At 38.6% G+C, this 16799-nt stretch overlaps 2 protein-coding genes across 2 annotated transcripts; one reads left to right on the top strand and one right to left on the bottom strand.

Annotated features, from left to right (window-relative positions):
- The first annotated feature begins 776 nt into the window (after window positions 1-776).
- On the top strand, window positions 777-14823 carry LOC112569677. The gene is made up of 5 exons (XM_025247558.1): window positions 777-890; window positions 1488-1862; window positions 2081-2362; window positions 2698-2991; window positions 14807-14823. The coding sequence occupies exons 1-5, from the start codon at window positions 809-811 to the stop codon at window positions 14809-14811; spliced, it is 1038 nt and encodes a 345-aa protein (XP_025103343.1). The 5' UTR covers window positions 777-808; the 3' UTR covers window positions 14812-14823.
- On the bottom strand, window positions 4467-13532 carry LOC112569664 (serine/threonine-protein phosphatase 6 regulatory ankyrin repeat subunit B-like). Its single transcript, XM_025247534.1, has 2 exons — window positions 13104-13532; window positions 4467-12370 (listed from the first exon to the last, which is right to left on the bottom strand). The coding sequence occupies exon 2, from the start codon at window positions 11718-11720 to the stop codon at window positions 6813-6815; it is 4908 nt and encodes a 1635-aa protein (XP_025103319.1). The 5' UTR covers window positions 11721-12370; window positions 13104-13532; the 3' UTR covers window positions 4467-6812.
- Window positions 14824-16799: the final 1976 nt, after the last annotated feature.

Below are 16799 nucleotides of genomic sequence, written 5' to 3'. Positions count from 1 at the left end.
AAGCTTTTCGTTGATGCAATTTTTAAAAACGTTGTTCCTTCTTTCTCTCGAGGGACCCATCCGCGCTTGGTCACGCATCCACTCCCCACACCGCTTTCTCGACTAGCTGATGTACTTGGTTCTGGCTTAGTCACGACTGGGTTGTGACAGCCATTTAATTTGAATGTGAACTTTATGGACTTTAAAGAAATCACGCATGCACTAATATATTTATATATATATTCTTACATCCGAAAGCGTGAAAGAAAAAATACAAGAACTTTCTTTTACTGTTTAAATCACATATTCTACAGCAAGAGTGAGAAAACTTCTCTCTTTCTCTCTCGTTTATATATATATATCTCAGAAGTATAGAGTAACGTGTATGATATTGGAATCAAGTAGGTTTGGGGCCAAACAGCTGAGAACTATTTTTTTCAGAGTTACTGTTTGTTGTGTTAGTAACCAAAAGTTTTCAAGTAACAATGTAATACAAAAATACTATTGACAAGATGCTGCATTGAAAAAAGGAAAAGAAAGAGGAGACCCATATCTTTCTTCTGCGATATTTTGTAATATTATTTTTCAATTAGTGTCTTGAAATAAATGCAGGTAAATATACTTCGTACCTGGCTACATTTGTTTCATTGCACTGGAGAAAACAGCTAATGACCACAATGGGAAATACAGAAAAACTGCAGTTTTTTTTTGAAACAGACTATACAGGGAAACTAAATGTTTAGATGATGTTTAGACGTGTGTCGGAATCCTGTGAACATCTTCCTGTTAACATTTAGTCGACATCAGTGTCCAGCAGCTGGACCTCAACATGTCCTTCATCATGTTTACCAAAGCTGGTTCTCTGTGTTTGATACTTCTTACACTGATGAAAGGAGTTTTTCTCTTGACATGTAAGTAGTAAATACAACCTAATCTTCCTTAACACATTGTCTTTGTGGCGAGTTTGATTTATTTCTCAAGTTAAAATACTCATCATTAGTTAATGTCTTTAATTGTGCAGTAATATTCTACAGATATTGAACGCAAAGCTTGTATGTATAAACATATAAGCATACAAATTAACACACAAATTATTTTTTTAGGATATAAGTATTCTAAATGATTGAAGAACCTAACACGGAAGACATAAAACCTTACTGTTAATTTTTGTGAACTACTTCCCAGACATGATCTGTCCGTTCCATACAGTTATTATTTTTATTTTGAAATTAGTACAAGAAAACAAAAACTATATACTTCTTAAAATCACCACGTAAATAGTTAAAATATGATCTTTAAAATGCCTGTCACTTAGGGTTGTATTTATTGTAGGTTAGTAGTGTGGCTATTGAAACAGAAATGTAAGATCTTTTTCTTTGACCAGCCTAATGTGATACTGTACTCTTCTTGATATATCTTTATATCAAATTATTTCTCCTCACGTGTTTTAATGTTGTAGATATCCTTCTCATGTCTTGACCTACTCATGAAAATCCCATATTTTTCAGGTAGGTTTTCTAACTTTAGTGAAAGCCTGAGTAAAGAAGAAAATGGCTATATCAATATCAACTACACCATCAACATTACCACAAGTCCTGATGTTAGAGGCTCGTTTAACGCTCTTTATACGGTTTGTGAAGGAAACTCTGTGAAAACTGTATGTGTATTTATTTACGACAAAGACTTTCACACCGAGCTTAAGGACTTGAGTGGGGGGACAGGAGTCACCTGCTACTGGGAACAACGACACGTGAGCAGCTCTGTGGTGGCTTTAGACATCTACATCTCTCAGGTCGTCACCAGGTCACTGAGTGCGATGAAATTCTCTACTGGCATAGATACGAGACCCAAACCTACCCGACTGATACGTGTTGAGGTGTTGTGTAAGTATGAATATTTTTATCTCATTTTGGTTTAAACACTAATGACTTCTTAGAGATAATGAAACCATAAGATTGTTAAAATTGTTGTGTTTAGGACAGAAATAGGATGCTTGACGATTCACGCAAACCTTGTTACTGTATGCATGAGAACAAGTAACTGGAAACGTTCTCTTTGTTATACGTAACTGTGTTAAGTGTGTGTGTGTGTTGCTCCACAGACCCACCAAAGGTCACAAGTCTTACTGTGGGTGGAGAAGACTTTGCAAGTCCTTACTTCATTAACGAGGGCCAGGAAGTTGACATTTTCTGCTCCTTCGAGAAAGGAAATCCTCCGGCTACTTTCAAGCTTCTTGATAAACATGGACAAGTGTTAAAATCTGCTGGTAGTGATGGATACCTTAGTTATTCACTTACTGCCCAGTGTGAAGACTACTGGCCGATAGTCAGGTGTGAAGGAAGTGGCTCCAAACAGAACAGATCCGTCACGTTCTTCGCCAGGTGTAGGTATTCAAACTTATTCTTGTCATGTGCTTTGTCTCCCACTTACTTTAAGGGTTTGTTTTACTTGCATGGATGCAAGTTGTGTAAGAGCCAGAGTATGTGCAAAATGGCGAAGAAATATAATTACTCCATTGAATCTTAACAATGCTATTGTGTTTATTCATGTTTGTGTGTGTGTACGCCTAAATCTCAATCGGCATGCAATTCGTGTGTGTTTGTGTGTTTGAGTGTGTGTGCAAGCTAAAATTGTGTAGTAGCTGTGTCAGATGCGACAAGCTACAGCTGAACTTCAACTACTCAAATAACCTTTGGGCATTTTTTTTTAACTTTACAGGTCCTCCTCAGTTTGTCGACAACTCCATGAAAATCGTCAATCTACAAACATTTCAAGTCATTACCTTTCGTGTCAAGACTCACACAACACTCGTTGCCTGCCTCTTAACACCAATGGGTATAGACAACAATGTCACGAGGGTGGTTGGCTGCATCCTAAGTGGTCAGCCACCTGATCTCCTTCTGACCGTCCATCTTCACAAAGAAAGCAACATTAGTCAAGGGAATTGGTCGCTGATTCTTCGAAATGAATTTGGCTCTGCAAGAACGACACTGATCATCACTTATGATCCAGGTAAACCCACTTGCTATTTACAATTCAGTTAAGATCAATGCTTACTTTTAGTAAAAAATAAATACGAATGTTTACTACGAAATGTGCGTAAAAAAATACAACTTTATTTATCCACATAGGCAACTCAAAATAATGCTCGTACTAGATGATCAGAAATAGTAAGAGTGAAAACTCACATGTTCTAACTGTCATTATTTAATTAAGATGGCGCATACAAATATTGTTTAATATCTTAACCTTCTTAATTTTACATCTACGCTCTTAATGAAAAGATACGACGACGACGTATACGACGACGATGATGAAAATGATTACAACAATGATGACGAACATGTTGACGAGATAACAGAGCCAAGATAATTTTTATGAACGCCATGTTACTGACATTCAAAAATACCTTTGGCGACTGTGTTTAGCGCCTGTGATTGTGAAATGTTTCCCTAAGATGATTGATAATAAACATGATACTTATTTTACGTATGTATTTATTGGGAACTGTTAATATTATGGGATTAGATGCCCGTACGTCGTGAATACGTCGTCACGTCTTTGTTCGCCGTCGTATCCACTTGAATGACTTCTTACGTGTTTGCGGAATTCAATGGATTCTTCTCGTCAACGTCCGTGTCACGTAAATGGCGTTTACTACTGGGACACCAGTAAATATCCGTATTGCGTGTAAATAGGAAAGTTTCTTCAAGTATCTTCACAACGGGAAACGAATCGTTGAAAACAGATGAACAAAAACAGAAGAAACTATCATAAAAAAGGTAAGGATTCAGATGTTTTTGACAGGATATCAGAGCAGTTGACTTAAAACATTATACATAGGCATAAAACTGTAAATAACCTGTAAAATATAAATGTAAAGTAGAACAAAGTGTTAATACATCCACACATGATTATAGAGTGTGGGTCACTTTAAAGTATCCCGCCTTGACTGAACATATTCTAGGAGGTGGGCTACTTATAAGTATCCTCCCACCCCATATTATCAGACGGGGAGATATGGGAGGGAACTCTACAGTCAAGTCCACTTACCCTGACCATTATGTTAAAAACAACTGAACTGAACTAGAAAATAAAATGTAGAGTAAGAAGAGAGGTGCGCCAAGTGCACGCGAGCGAGTCGCGTGTTTGAACACTCAGTCACAATGTCTGTCTTTATCAAAGATTAGATAGTAGCTAAGCTGTCAGACCCGGAAAGATGAGATGTGCTCGGGACTTTCGCTGTTTCCTGTGTTCGTGACAAATTTGCTTCCTTTCGTTATCAGGCCCCTGCTCTGTATAAACCTCTCATTTCATCTCCATGTAAAGAAGCGCTTGTTTTCTTGAAGCTTGGCTGTGAGTAGTGTAAGCTAGGGAGGTTGAATGGTCAGAAAAACAAGTCAATCTGTAGGGTTTTAGTTGATTCTGAGATGAAACTATAGCAAGTGCACTCTGTAACTACACGAGTGAAACGGGGAAATAAACGACATAAATTGATGGGGCACAGGAAGGGAAAAGGGGAGAGAGAGACAGACACAAAGAAAAGCAGCGACTAGACAAGAAATTCAGCAATTCCATATATTAAGCTTCACTGCAATATACAATGTTAAAAAAGACAAACCCAACCTGCTTAAATGATGCAAGATGCAACTTTTGGATAATGTTGATGCTTAGAAATTCAAAAACACAGCAAAGGTGGTTCCAAAAATATATAAATATGAAAAAGGTTTGTACATTGAATTACAAGTTGATGTTGCGGGTGGAGACCATGTTACTTCCTTTTGTCCACACAGTTTTCAAAGTTATTTGTATTGTTTAATGTTGACATGCGTTTGGGTAAGCTGGTCTTGTTCAGACAAGTTGTCTAACACCTCACTTGACCCAAAACCATCCTCCAGGGCTCCGTGGAAGGAGGTCACAGCCAAGGTAAACAAACGAAGAACTGGACGTGAATGAACCTCCCAAGACAGTCTCTAATGTCTATTGCGAGATGCTGAGTCTGGTAAGGTTCCTTCGACGACCTGGACCGGCTGGACACATCAACTGGCATTCAAGCTTCTCTGGTGATCAGGTAGTACTAGTCAAGGTATGAATGATGATGATGATGATGATGATGATGATGATGATGATGATGATGATGATGATGATGATGATGATGATAATGATGATGATGATGATGATAAGAAGGAAGAGTTATCTACACACAATTATAATACACAGGAACGGGAGACTATTTGAAGGAAAATATAAAAACAAATAACAGGACACCCTGGATTAATTAGTTCAATGAGATAACAAAGATGGAGAGCTAAAAGAATATCTCTGTGTTCTTATTAGCCTTTAATCGCAATAGACAAAACATATTCAAAAGTATGCAGATCTGTCAAAGAAATGGCAAGCAAGATAAAACAAACAGTAAACGGCTGAACGACCTGCTGTAAAAACGACAGGAATGGACAAGAGCATCCCAGAAAGAATAGAAAAAAATTAGAAAGGCATAGCAAAGGACATATATTCACAAACAAAATCAGACAAATGGACATGAAGTTTATAACAGGATTGGCAGGCTGATATAGTACAGTTACCATGTTTGCCATGAGCGATGATCTAGTGTTTTTAGTGTTTTGAATGTGTCTAGGAAGTAGCTGTAACTTATATGTAGGTCTTTACAAAAATCTGTCTACAAGTTATTACCTGGTAATAAAAACGAGTAGATACATGTGTGTGTTGTGAAGGTTGTGAAAAAAATAAGTCTTAAAGTGAGTAATACTTAACTAATTGTTTTTGCATTTCTTATTTTTCTATAAACTTTCGCTTTTTTGTAACACTACCCATGTCTCCATACTGGCTTTGATAGCATCTGAGCATAATCAAAAGTGCTTGCTTTACGATAATAAAAATTTAAAAAAAACAGAAAAAGGATAATAATGAAAAATGTTGATATAAATGTATACGGGTGTTTAAGTGAGCAATGTTTTGAAGGTTGTTTTATTATCTCTTACAAGACCTATAGAATTTCAATTTTAAAAGACCTTTTTTTATATAATCATTATTTTTAAGTTTGCTTTGAGGGGACACAGGCATAAAGTGTCTATATTGTGGGGAAAAAAAACATCGTTGCACTAAAAAGTCTCAATCCCCACCATCCACGCACCCCCTCCCCCCAAAAAAAACCCCACAAAAAACAAAACAAAAAAAACAAAAAAATGTACAGACATTTCTTTGGCTTAAGCCGATGCCGTGATTGGAAACATTTTTTGTCAAATTAGTAGAAAATATGAACTGTTTGGTCCTTCGTACACACTCAGTGACACAAAAGCTACCTGGGTGACTAACATTTATGTTTCCCGCCAGATGGAGCATGGTATCGAACATCACAGCTCAAGTCAACTCCTTTCTTGAGGAAAAGATTGAAAACAGATAATAAATATAATTTGTCAACATCTTGTAGATAGGTGGCTGTCATTTTCTCACTCCGCTTGAGAGCAAGTAGTAGTCATGGCAAAGTGTGAGATGGTAAAACCTCTTTACATAGATGCTAGCTTGGTGATACACTTGGTGTTTCATAAGTGTCCAGTTTCGCTACATACCAGGTAAATAAAACACATTGTGGCCTGTTCGACATAGAGTGTTTGGATACGAATATCTTAAGCAGATTAGTGAACACAATAAACACAATTAAGTTCTCTATGTGATCTTCGTTAGTCAAAGCGAGTCTGTTGTAATGTCCACTGTCTAGACATCTAGGGTCTGCTGTAAGATATATCAAGAACACCGACAAAACCCAGTGTTTTTTGTGTTACTGCCGTCTATACTGTCATTATTTTCTTGCTTTACTTCCTCGTCATTGTCGTTCCCTTCCTCTTTATGATAATCCTCGACATTACTTCTTTATGAAGACTATGGATACACTTATAAACACGTAAATAAGCATCAAAAGGTTCAAATCTTGTCAAAGGATCCTCTATCCTGTCTTGAGAGTCGTCATGAAGGTCTGGAATCAGATCGGTGAACATCAGATAGTTTGTGAAGAGAGAGGGGATGGGAAGGGACTTGACCAAATCCCTTCTGTTGACTCCAATGGGTAGAGCTCGAGACACAGTGAGACGACACAGAGATTTCAGAGACTGGGGCTGGCTAGCTGCCTGTTGAAGAACCTGACGAATGCTTTCTGCTTCTGAATCTTTAGCATCACGTGACTCGTACCTAGCTTCCGCTTCCAATTCTGTGCTGAGCAAAAACACATCTGCGTTGGATAGGGCTCCACATTCAATGAGAATCTTGACACCAGATGATTTTATGCAGTTGATTGCTTTCTTCATCTGTGACAGGTAAAGTGAATGAGTCACATGCTTCATTCCCTCAATTTGTGGCCTGAAGGACGGCAGTCCCATCTCGAAAAGTCTTTTTATTATTTTTAAAATATTCTTTTTGCGCGTCTTCATGATATGCACAAGCAGTGAATTTCCCATATTGTCCACCAACGTAGGATTGACTCCCTTTTGAAGCAAGATTCCGAATAGTGCCTTTGGGTTTTCTTCTTTCCTTTCAATGGTGCGCAAAACTTCCTGCATCATTAAAACATTTCTCCCCTTCCCATCATCACTGTTGATGTCAAGTCCACAATCAAGTAGCTTAGTCAGAAAAGTCAGCCAGGTGTCGTAGTCCTTCTCTTGATATAAACCAACTATCACGTGGATGAGAGGTTTTCTAAAAAATAATCTTTTGATGTCAATTGTAGGTACATACTGAAGCAGTAGGTTAGCCACTGTCCAATTAGAACGCTTGATGCACTTTTCAAATAATTTCTCAAAGGTACTGAGTTCAGAATAGGATCCAGTCTGCAAGTGCTGCTTAGTTGTTGTGGACACAGAACAACTGACACTTTTTTCGGAAGAGTCACGTGTTTCAAGTCCACTTGTGTGACCAGTCGAACAATCTAAACCTGGTTGTGTGAGACAAAGTATGATTTGCGACAACTTTTCTAAATAAATATTACTTTTTGGAACATAAGACAGTTTTCTCAGAAGTAAACATTTATCAGCTTGAGACAAGTCGAAACAAGCTCCTAAAAGTACAAGCTGCCAAAAGATAGGCCAGTTCTTTTTCTCTAGTGCCAGCATCACAGCCGTTTCATGTTGAGGTCCCTGACCATGTATATCTCCTCCGTATTCCACGCATGTGTTTAGTAGGTCTGACAGATGGCTCAAACGGGAAGAGGTAGATATTTTATGAATAGCAGTAAACCCATCTTGGTCAGGCAAGTTCACATCAGCTCCATGCTCAATAAATGACTTGATCAGATCCCAGCTGCTGGCACTACACAAGATGTTTAAAGGAGTGTTGCCGTTATCATCACGTAAGTTGATGTTAAGATAAGTGTTTGGCATGGCACTATGGATTAAGCGTAAAGAGTTCATATGTTTGTAACATTCTGCTAAGCCATGGAAAACGGTGTCTCCCGAAATAGCTTCAAAGTCGGTGTATCCACCCTCATCGAATAACTCAACAACCAGTTTCCATTTTTTCTTTGCGAATGCGAGCTGAATGGCTGACATCCCGTTCAAACTTCTCTGCATCAATGTGTCCTTTCTCCCCACCAGCACACGAGTGATAAAATATGGATCTTGAATCTCTTCTACAAGGCGATGTAGAAACAGGTATTCTTCTTGAAATACACAAGCAATAGTGCTTTTCAACGTACAAGGCCAAAGTACTTCTGTTACAGACCAGTTTCTTGATAGGATTGACTGAAGTAACGGTACCTTGCCGTCAGGACTTGTCTTATGGACGTCAGCACCTTTTTCCCTCAGGCGACTGACGATGTCCTGACATCTGGGAGACTTGGTCTGAGCGACTCTCGACAACAAGGTGAAGCCCTCGCTGTCAGTCTCGTCGACGTTGACCACAAACTTCAGGAGCCGCCACACCATCTCCATGTTCCCATGTTTCGCGGCCAAATGACATGGCGTGTTGCCTTCTGTGTCACGTGCATTGACTGCAACACCACGTGAGATCAGTTTGTCCAGGATTGTGCTCATCAAGTCCCGAGTCGTACCCAGTGAAGTCGGTGTTGCTATTGCTAGTCTATGGAGGACTGTCAAACCCTGATTGTCTCTAAGGAAAGCATTTGGTTCTTTGTTCAATAATCGGTTGACGGTTTCCCAGTTGTTGTCTCTCGCCGACAGCATTAATGCCGTGTTGCCGTGAGGACCCAGTGCATCTATATGGACACTGCAATCGACTAAGTCGAGAATGTCCAGGTGACTGACAGTTTTTGTAAAGGATTTGCAGGTTATTATCTCATGCCGAACCTGGGCAAGTTTATGTAAAACAGTGTATCCTTGTGCATCCCGTTCGTTAAGCGACCCTCCTTTAATTATAAGCTGTTTTGCCAAGCCCCACTGTTTGTTTGTGACAGCCAGATGTAAAGGTGTGTTGCCATTGGGATCCTTCAGATTAACTGTAATGTCTTTGGCAAATAGAGTAACCAGATAGTGGACAAGTTTTTCTACCTCAGAAACATTATCCAACATTTTGTTTAGCTGCGACTGATCAGTCAGTCGATGGAGTAGGAACATTCCAGAGCTATCAACGGAATCCACGCTGGCTCCAGACTCTAGCAAGGGTTTGACCGCCAACCAGTTACCGCTCTTAGCTGCCAGCTGAAGCGCTGTATCTCCGCTTGGACATCTCACTTGTACATTTGCTCCCTTGAAGACAAGTCGTTTGATAATGATTACTGAGCTTGACGAGCAGCACTGGGCCACTTTGTGCAGGAGTGTGAAGCCCTGACCATCTGTCCTGTTGACCTCATCAAAATTGTCCAGCAGTTCATGGACGACGTGGATATTCCTAGCTGAAGCCGCCAGATGGATGAGGAAGTCGACTTGATGGTTGTCCAGATGTTCAGACTTTCCCAAAATAGTTTTGACATAAGGACAGTCCCACCCTTCCTTGAAAGTCTTGTTTGTGCTTGTTGCCATTCTTTGTAAGACGCTTTGTCCTTGGCTGTCTATCTTGTCTACATTCCCTCCCAGGCTCTTCAGTACATGGTCTACAAGCATCCAATTCTCTTCTTGGGCAGCAAGCTGCAGGACTGAATCCGTGGCCCGAACGCTGGTGACAGGATGACAAAGATTGAAAACTAGAAGACTGTCTCTGTTCTCAGTTCTTCCTTTGATTAACCTTTGAATTAAATGAACACCCTCGCTGTCTAACTTGTTTGTGTTTGCTCCTCTTTCAATCAAATATCTGGCCATGATCCAGTTTTCGTGTTTTGCCGCCAGATTGAGCGCAGTATCACCTGTTGAGCAGGGCAACTCGAAGTCAACAGTTTTGTTAACGACAAGATCAAAAACATCTAATAAATCTGATTGGTCATTGGGTGACTCCTGCTCACCATGTTGAGAGGTGGGAGTGGTCATGGCAGCGATATGGACGTCCTTTATGTATTGTTTTTCTGTCAAAGCCAGTCTGTGCAAAACATTGAACCCCGCAGAGTCCATTAGTCCAGGGTCTGCCCCATGTTCTATCAACGATTTAAACAAAATCCAGTTTTTGGACTGCACGGCCAGGTGTAGCGCTGAATTTCCGTCGCAGTCCACGCAGTTCAGTTCAGCTCCTCCGTTGACACACAGTGGGACAAGATCAAGATCTCGACATGTGACAGGATCCATGTAAGATCCATAGAGGACGAGAAGATGCAGCAGGGATCTCTGATGCTGGTCCACATGACTCGCCCTGGCACCATTTGCCAGCAACAGTTTCAGGAATTCCCAGTTAATGTTTTTTGCAGCCAGCATCACCGCCGTGCTCCCTTGGTGATCACAATCGTCGAGGCTGTCACAAGACCTAATTAATCTTGTTAACAACTGGCGTTTGGGTTCAGCACGTTTATTGACATCTTCCGTAATAATCTTTAACCTAAGGTACTCATGGTCACCCCAACCACTGTATATTGTGGGTGATGACTGATTCTTTGTTAAAACCTTTTGATGTTTTGCTGCCAGATGCAGTATTGTGTCTCCTTTCAAGGTCTTATTATTGATGTCAGCTCCATTTTCAAGTAACAGGAGAAGAAGAGAGTCGAACCTGGTGTCAGGACACATGACGAGTCTGTGCAAAACTGACAGACCATCCCTGTCGAGGCGGTTCAGGTCCGGCTTGGCAACGAGAAGGTCACAGACACGTGACCACATGTTGAATTCTGCAACCAGTCCGACAAAAATGTTCAGAATTTTCTTGTCTTTACAGTCCAGAATCGTTTGTCGCGAATATCTCCAAACAGCGCTCAGAACATCTATTTGTAGACAAGGCTTTTCTCTGAGTATCTGACTTTTTTCCACGATCTCTATTATTAACAATAGTTTTGTCTCATCTTCCAGAAGAATGTTGGGTACCGAAAGGAAAGTCAAAAAGATGTTCCAGTTGCTGCATTTTGCCGCCTCAGCGATAGCATCTTGTGCAATATCTTTCAGTCCTTGAGTGCTGCTACTGTTGTTTGAAAATAGTTTCTTCAGTATGTCTTGAATAATTTCGTAACTAGTCACTGTAGCAGTTGCCAGTTTCTGTAAAAGAAAAGATTGACTGACGACATCGGCTGAAACATTATGATTTGAAATGAGTTCTTTGACCAAAGACCAGTTGCCAGCCTCCACAGCCGAGTTGAGGATCAACGGGTTCTCCAGAGGTGTGGTGCTTCTCTGCCGAAACTGTTGAAGTTGTATAAAGTGAAACATCTTGTGATGTCATGAAATGTTACTGGTTATATGTACTGTATGGCACGGTGAGCACGCACGCTGTGGCTTGAGACAGAAAAAAAAACAGATCCTGTTTAAACAGAATACCACTGCTAGCAAACACATCATCAAGAATGTGCTCATAAAGATACTTTTACTATAAAAGTCATACGGTGTTACAGTAAATGTGATACCCTAGATTTATCAAAATTATCCGTTTAATTTTTTCCTTTTAATATTTCATCTTGATATTCCGCAACATTCAGGTAAAAATACAATAACCGGAAATATGAGAGAGGATGTAAACAAATATCAAAGCTAAACCAAGGTTACAAAAAATAAACTATAAATTACTAGGATTTACATTTATCGTCCTACAAAATGTAAGACAAGAAAGCTGACACTATTTGCCAGAAACTTAACTTATCGGGTCTAAAACTCTTAGGAACGGATGATTTTGTTGTTTTGAGACACTTGTTACCTGAGGGTAAGTCTTCACAAGACAGGAAAACCGTTGATAGGAAAGGTCACTCTGGACTTTACTACTCACCAATGAGGCAGAACGCAAGGAGCCCTCACGAAGTTTAGTCTTTTGTCTTCCTTGTGAGATACAAATATGCAGCACATTGAATCCGCCAAGTGTTCTCCATCTGTCCACACACACACAAACACACTGCTATTATTCTTTAGTGTGCGTGCACTCTGTCTTGGCTTCTTCACCTCAGGATGCCGCCACACCTCATTGCCAGATACACAAATCCGCTGCATGTCTGACCACTGTTCTGTACCTCTCCTCTTTTATACCCTAACCAGTAACTTCTCTCTTCATCTAAAAAACCAAACAGGTTTTTATATCCTGTCACTAAAACCGAACACACAACGTCTACCGCGCATCAAAACCGGAATTTTATCTCTTGTTTGTGTTTAAGTAAAGTGAGGAACTAGAGACACATTACTCAGTTGTCTTGTAAACCTCTAGGACTTCAAACAAGATGTGAAACCAGGTTTACATTTATTGCAATTTTTTTTCAGCATATCAAAAGCAAAAGTAAGTTACTTGCAGTAAAAGGTTTGCTATGTTTTTGGAGGAGAGAATCCAAACATTTTATTACAAATTAAAGCATGACTACTTCTAGTTAATAACACACTGTTTTATCTATTCCATTGAAAACACTTTCTAAAACATCTGAATTCAACTTTCGGGTTTACTGTTGAATATTGAATCACAATTTAGGCATCGTTAAAGAATTAATCCCGGTACACTGATATTTCAATTACTCAACAGTAGAGCTAGGCATGAAGCAATCACCGAGACAGATAACAATTGGTAAGAATGAGTACAGAAATAACAGTACATTCGTAATAAAAATGTGATAATCTTACCTTCATAACCACTAGAATATGTGGTAATGGGGCCTCCGTCGATCATGTATTTGCACGTGAGTTTTGACTTGTAGTCTGTAGGTACGCGATGCCTGTGTTCCGAACCAATAGTTGCCGCAATTACCTTTTTTCATGTGATATGCACTTGATAAACTCTACTGGGCAGAAACTTGTACGAAGCTCAGGTGACCTAAGGTTGGCTACTGTTGCTGGGAATGTGTGTGTGTGTGTGAGAGAGAGAAAAGAAATTGCTTCAACATGTATATGTATGTAGTATCTACGAGCATGTAATTGTCTTTGGGAATGAATAAAGTTGTATATTGTTCTAAAATGATAGGTCAAAGTGCATCAGAGCTCGCTAGAATATGTTCCTATAGTATTTTCACGATATCTGTATCAATCATTGATTCACTGTATTTATTTTGAAATACATCATTTTATCCAACTGTTTAAATGATATGAATAAATATATCATTATTTTTTTGTATATTTATCAGAAGAAAAAATGTGAAACAAAAGTCAAAAAGAAAGATCACGCAGTATCTATTGTGTGCATGTTAAAACATCGTTCACGATCAAAGCATCTTATCATGTGAAGGATGTGTGTGGCTTCCGTTGTCAAGTCCTACCTGTACACCAGAATCAGAGATAACATCAGCAAGCAGTAGATAGTTTTGTGATACGAATGGACAGGGAAGGGACATATCCGTGTCTCGTCTACTCAGTTCACACGATATGCAGGACACAAGGATACACGAGTCCAGAGATCGGGGCTGAGAGGGTTGCCTGGTCTGTAATCAAACTGATTGTTCGAGTCCTTGCGAGATACTGTTTCTCTTGGCCTCTTGGGCTTTTTCGGCTGATGACTAGGCAAAGAGCTTTAATCAAAATTTCAGAACAGGTTATTTTTATCTTATAACCGCCTTTCTTGTCGGTGAGGCTAAATCTTCTTCGTCCTTTTAATAATCCTTCGTGATGAAAGATTCTCACAGATTATCCGATAGTGTCTCGACTGTTACTTTTACTTTTGAGACTACAGCACCTTCCCATGTTCAAATTACCCATTGAGACAAGTAAAAATGTTCATTGTCAGTGTCAGTGTCTTTGATATCAAGGTTTCGTTCAAGCAGCAAGAGAGACCAAGATCACATGATCTTTTTTGTATCCCATCATCATTTTTTCTATAAAACTCCTGCGATCGCTTAGGTTGCTTATATAAGCTTAAAAAGTACATTTGAGTAGTTTAGTCACTGACCATTTAAAATACCGTAAATCACGACACTGATGATCATTAATGATCAAGGTAATCACACTATTTACAATCTAATTAAGACCAATTGCTTACTGTTAGGAAAACACAAATACGAATGTTTAATACACAATGTACGTAAAAAGTGTTTTGGTTTCTGGGCAACAGTGAACGAAAGCAGCAGTATGAAAAAAATACAATATTACACATCGGTCATGTAGACTATGTAGAAGCTAGGTGGGTTAATAAGCCCATGCTGTAGTTACGGATGAGAGATAAGGAAGAGAACTCTTGTTTCTCTTTCTCTGAAGATCAGCAGAGTCAATTCCCTTTACTTCGTATCGTTTAAAAAAAAAAAAAAAAATGAGCAAGAAAATAAAATGAAGAGTAGGAAGAAAAGTAAACTAAGTGCATGTAAGTTTACTCGCTAAGGCTGGTTATTTTTCTGTCAAAGGGTAGATGCCGGACCTGAAAAGTCCAGCTTTGTGCTGTGGACACCTGGTCTTTCCTGTGATGGTGACAAATTTGTTTTTGTTTTCGTGTCAAGCTTCTGTCCTGCATGAACCTCTCCTTTTATCTCCATGTAACTATTAAAAAGCCGAAATCTCTGCGAAGTCTGCCTGAGAAGTAGTTAGCAAGTCTTTAGGGCTAAAGCAAACTTGTGAGCACTACAGAAAGTTAAAAATACATAAATACGAAAGAGGTTTATACACTAAAATTCAAAGATAATTATCTCCCTTTGACTACACTGTTTTGAATTGCATTGCTCCCAGTTTCTTTAGGTAAAATGTAGTAAAAATACTTTGTAAGGGATAAAATTAAAAAATGCTAAACAAATAACTTCTTTTTTCAAGTTTTAGCATGACGTGGCCAGCTCAACTGTCAGCCTACGCCAGCTTATCTGTTATCACCCAGTACCAGCCAAGGTATGGATGATGACAATGATGAAGATGAAGTATTTAAACTCAAAGTTGTAATATACAGGCAGGAGAAACTTTTAAAGAAAAACTTTAAAACATACACAGAACTGCTTGGATTTCTTTTAATTTAGTGAGAAAAGAAATCGCAACAGACACAGCGATTACTAATTATAGTGTCACTTTCCATTTAAAGTAAAATAGAAGACCCTTATTAACTTGTATTTTCAAGTTTGCAATAAATGTCTATTTTAATGGGGCGTGACAGTCTGTTAATTTCTTACAGCTTAATGACTAAGTCAAGAAAAAAGTATCCAACAAGCCCTGTAATATTGTTTTTTATAGTTTTACTTTCCACTACTTAAGTCAAACATATGTTTCCTTTTACAACCTTATTTCTTTCTTGATTTCTTTTAAAGTTTTGTATTTTGATGAAATTATTTTTCCCCTCATTTTTCTTGCGCATGCCTGAATATGTGTAGACAATCTTAGCCCTGAATAAACATCATAGAAACAAGGTGGTGCCTTATTCTGGGAGTGTTATAATACTTGTTACCACTGGTTGGATTTAATTACTGTTAATATACATTACTGTAATGTCATTGCAATACATTGACCAGAATTATAAAAAATACAGAAAAAACCTCATTACATCAATAACGATAGATTATGACAACTGAATTGCTGCTGCTACTACTTGTAGTCACATGGCACAGAATAAATAAATTGCCTGGATTTTCTTGAAGATCTTTAGAGGTCATCTGAACATTCAGACTACAATCAATCCAACAGCGCTTGCATCATCATCTAGAATGCTAGAGAGACTTATAGATGATCAGTTAATTAGAGTTACGTTACAATACATTTATTTTAATATTTTATTAATGACCATAATGAAAATAAAGATGGGAAAAATTGTCTTCTCACCCTAAGGATTTTATAGAAACATCCTTCCAAGTAAAATAATTGACACTTACAGAAAACATCTACAGAGAGATTCTCGCAAGTCGTGTGTTTGAACTCCTCACACTAACGGGATGAAAGGAAATGAACAGCTTAATTATTCTCTGATGAAAAATAATCATCAATATCATCATCGAAAATGTAGAGTAAAGAAATTTATTTTTTGCTCCCAGATTTTATAATGGGCATGAAACACATGATTTTGTCTTTTAAGGCAAGCATTTGACTCTAAAGCACAGTTTAAATAAGGTATGAATTTGAACAGGCTTATTTTCGCCTTACTCAATGATAATCAAATTAGAGATCAAAAACCTCAAAAGAATTTGTGCAACTTTTCTTTCTTTGGAAATTGCCACTTCAAAATAAAATCTCTCACTTTGCGAATACAGAAAAACAACAGCTGAACTTCCGCAATTCAAAAGAGCATTTGAATAAGAAGAATAATGGAGACCAACAAAGGAAAAGGCAAGGAAAATAGCAGCAGTGTTTGAGATAGAGCAATGTATTTAGGTGCTTTGAGTATGTTTCCTGTTTAAGAGCTTGCTCATAGGCGCAGATGTAATGTGC

The sequence above is a fragment of the Pomacea canaliculata genome, linkage group LG7 (genome assembly GCF_003073045.1).
Source record: "Pomacea canaliculata isolate SZHN2017 linkage group LG7, ASM307304v1, whole genome shotgun sequence".
NCBI classification, from domain to species: Eukaryota; Metazoa; Mollusca; class Gastropoda; order Architaenioglossa; family Ampullariidae; genus Pomacea; species Pomacea canaliculata.
The sequence above is the reverse complement of the archived record's forward strand: the minus strand, read 5'-3'. Positions and strand labels throughout refer to the sequence as shown.

Bases quoted from the DNA above. Each gene is read 5' to 3' on its own strand.
- LOC112569664 (XM_025247534.1), bottom strand. From the start codon at position 11,720: ATGTTTCACTTTATACAACTTCAACAGTTTCGGCAGAGAAGCACCACA.
- LOC112569677 (XM_025247558.1), top strand. From the start codon at position 809: ATGTCCTTCATCATGTTTACCAAAGCTGGTTCTCTGTGTTTGATACTT. The intron at 891-1,487 runs GTAAGTAGTAAA...CATATTTTTCAG, and splicing joins AGGAGTTTTTCTCTTGACAT to GTAGGTTTTCTAACTTTAGT. The intron at 2,363-2,697 runs GTAGGTATTCAA...TTAACTTTACAG, and splicing joins CGTCACGTTCTTCGCCAGGT to GTCCTCCTCAGTTTGTCGAC.